The sequence below is a fragment of the Sinocyclocheilus anshuiensis genome, unplaced genomic scaffold (assembly GCF_001515605.1).
Source record: "Sinocyclocheilus anshuiensis isolate Anshui unplaced genomic scaffold, SAMN03320099.WGS_v1.1 scaffold152, whole genome shotgun sequence".
NCBI lineage: Eukaryota > Metazoa > Chordata > Actinopteri > Cypriniformes > Cyprinidae > Sinocyclocheilus > Sinocyclocheilus anshuiensis.
Genome location: NW_015555781.1, coordinates 4,723,765 through 4,725,657, shown reverse-complemented (window position 1 = coordinate 4,725,657; position 1,893 = coordinate 4,723,765). Strand labels below are relative to the sequence as shown.

The window sequence follows — 1,893 nt, the reverse complement described above, 5'->3', positions numbered from 1 at the left end:
CACTACCATTGAGAAATTTTAACCAAACTATGTTACAGACTTTTCATTAAGACCCTAAAGAATCATATCAACTTGTGGAAAATGGGCATCATATGACCCCTTTAACAATGTGAATCCTAGTTTTAACAGAGGGAGCTTCAGACACTTTTGTCACTGAAGCGATTGTTATATCTTTATCTGTTCTAATACCCTACGTGTTTTTATGCATTTAGTCAAAACAGCTCAACAATAAGGATTTTGTCTGCTGCGCCCAGTCAACCCATTAGTTCAAATTTGGACTTGTCCTGTAATTTTTTTTTATTGACCCTACAACTAAAATTTTCATTTTTGAATTTTTCAAATTTTATATAATAAAAAATATTAAATTATTTTCAAATGTTATATATATTTTATATAATAATAAAATAATAATAAAAAAAGCATTTTTAGCTAGACGATCATTATTTTCAAATATAAATAATAGTGTCTTTAAAATAATAGCATTATATATAATAATTTAAACTATTTTGAATTGAATTAGCAATGTGATCATTATTAGAATTATGTATAATATAATTGCAGCATATTTTAAAATAATTTTCAAAAATAAATGTTATATTTATCAATATGATCATTATTAAAAATATGATAATTTAAAAAAAATGTACAAATAATTTTTTTATCAATATGATCATAATGATATTAATAATAATAATAATAATGTTTCATCATTTTCAAAACTAAATTTAACTTTAATTTTTCATTAATGAATGTGAATATAAAAATGAAAACAAAATATAAAATAAATTGTTTTTAATTTTTAATAATAGCTGGCCACAGTTCCAATAAGTGGCCTGAAATTCTTTTACAGCCCTGTATGTCTTTGTATCATCCTTTTTGTTGAGTCCTGAGTGGTGTAAATAAGACTTGAAAAGTTTTATTCGAAATTCAGTTTTAGCCATTATAGAATGCAAAACTTCTTTCTCTATAAATGAGCAGGTAGTCTACAACTGTTGCATCACCAAGCAAGCCCTGTGTGCAGCTGTGTGGTCCGAAAGACACTCACTGTGTTTTTCTTTCTGTAGGCGTGTTGATCAGTTGAAGTATGATGTGCAGCATCTTCAGACAGCCCTGGGGAACTTCCAGCACAGACGTTACGCTCGCGAGGCTCAGGAGAGAGAAAGAGAGGAGCTCTTGAGCCGAAGCTTCACAACTAACGTCAGTAGACCACACACGTTCTTCTGCGTAGTTTTTGCCCAGACTCTTTCTCTGTCTCTCATCAGTCTATAAACGCACATCACACTACAAAGAAGGCAAGATTTTGACAGTGCTGTGTGCTTTTTATGTGTAGGATGCAGACACCTCCATCCCTATTGATGAAACCCTGCAGTTTAATAGCGGTCTACAAAATGCTCACAGAGGAATGGACGACCTGCTGGGCTCTGGCTCCAGCATCCTTAATGGCCTGAGAGACCAGAGGAGCACGCTTAAGGTGTGTGTGACGCACACAACACAGGGCGGATTGAACTATAGACCAGGAAAGGGAATTTTTTTCCCATCCTCTTATCAGGATGTTTCTAAACATTTCAAATAGTGCTTGACTGATTGTTGATAAAGCTGATATAATAGTTTAATGATAGCCAAATGAAATGTAGACAGGATTAATTGACACAACCGATCTATCCATTTTCAATTAAATTAACAGTATTTTTTTTCATTAACTATATATTATTTCTGCTTTATATCTATTAAGGAAAACATTTAGGTTTTAGCTAACAATGACACCACTGGTTTGAGGTCATGTATGCACATATAGACACTGACTGTGTTTCCAGGGAGGAGTGTGTGGTCTTCCTGAAGCTCCTCTGATTATCACAGAGCGTGAGAGACGGTCTCTGCCTGTGCTTTGGGGAA

At 33.2% G+C, this 1,893-nt stretch overlaps 1 protein-coding gene across 1 annotated transcript in view; it reads left to right on the top strand.

Moving 5' to 3' along the window:
- LOC107674598 (Golgi SNAP receptor complex member 2-like) overlaps positions 1-1,893 on the top strand; it is an 8,523-nt gene that overhangs the window by 5,342 nt on the left and 1,288 nt on the right. The window contains exons 4-5 of the mRNA XM_016468618.1: positions 1,065-1,197; positions 1,331-1,471. Coding sequence (XP_016324104.1) covers positions 1,065-1,197; positions 1,331-1,471 — 274 coding nt within the window. The remainder of the gene's footprint in view (positions 1-1,064; positions 1,198-1,330; positions 1,472-1,893) is intronic.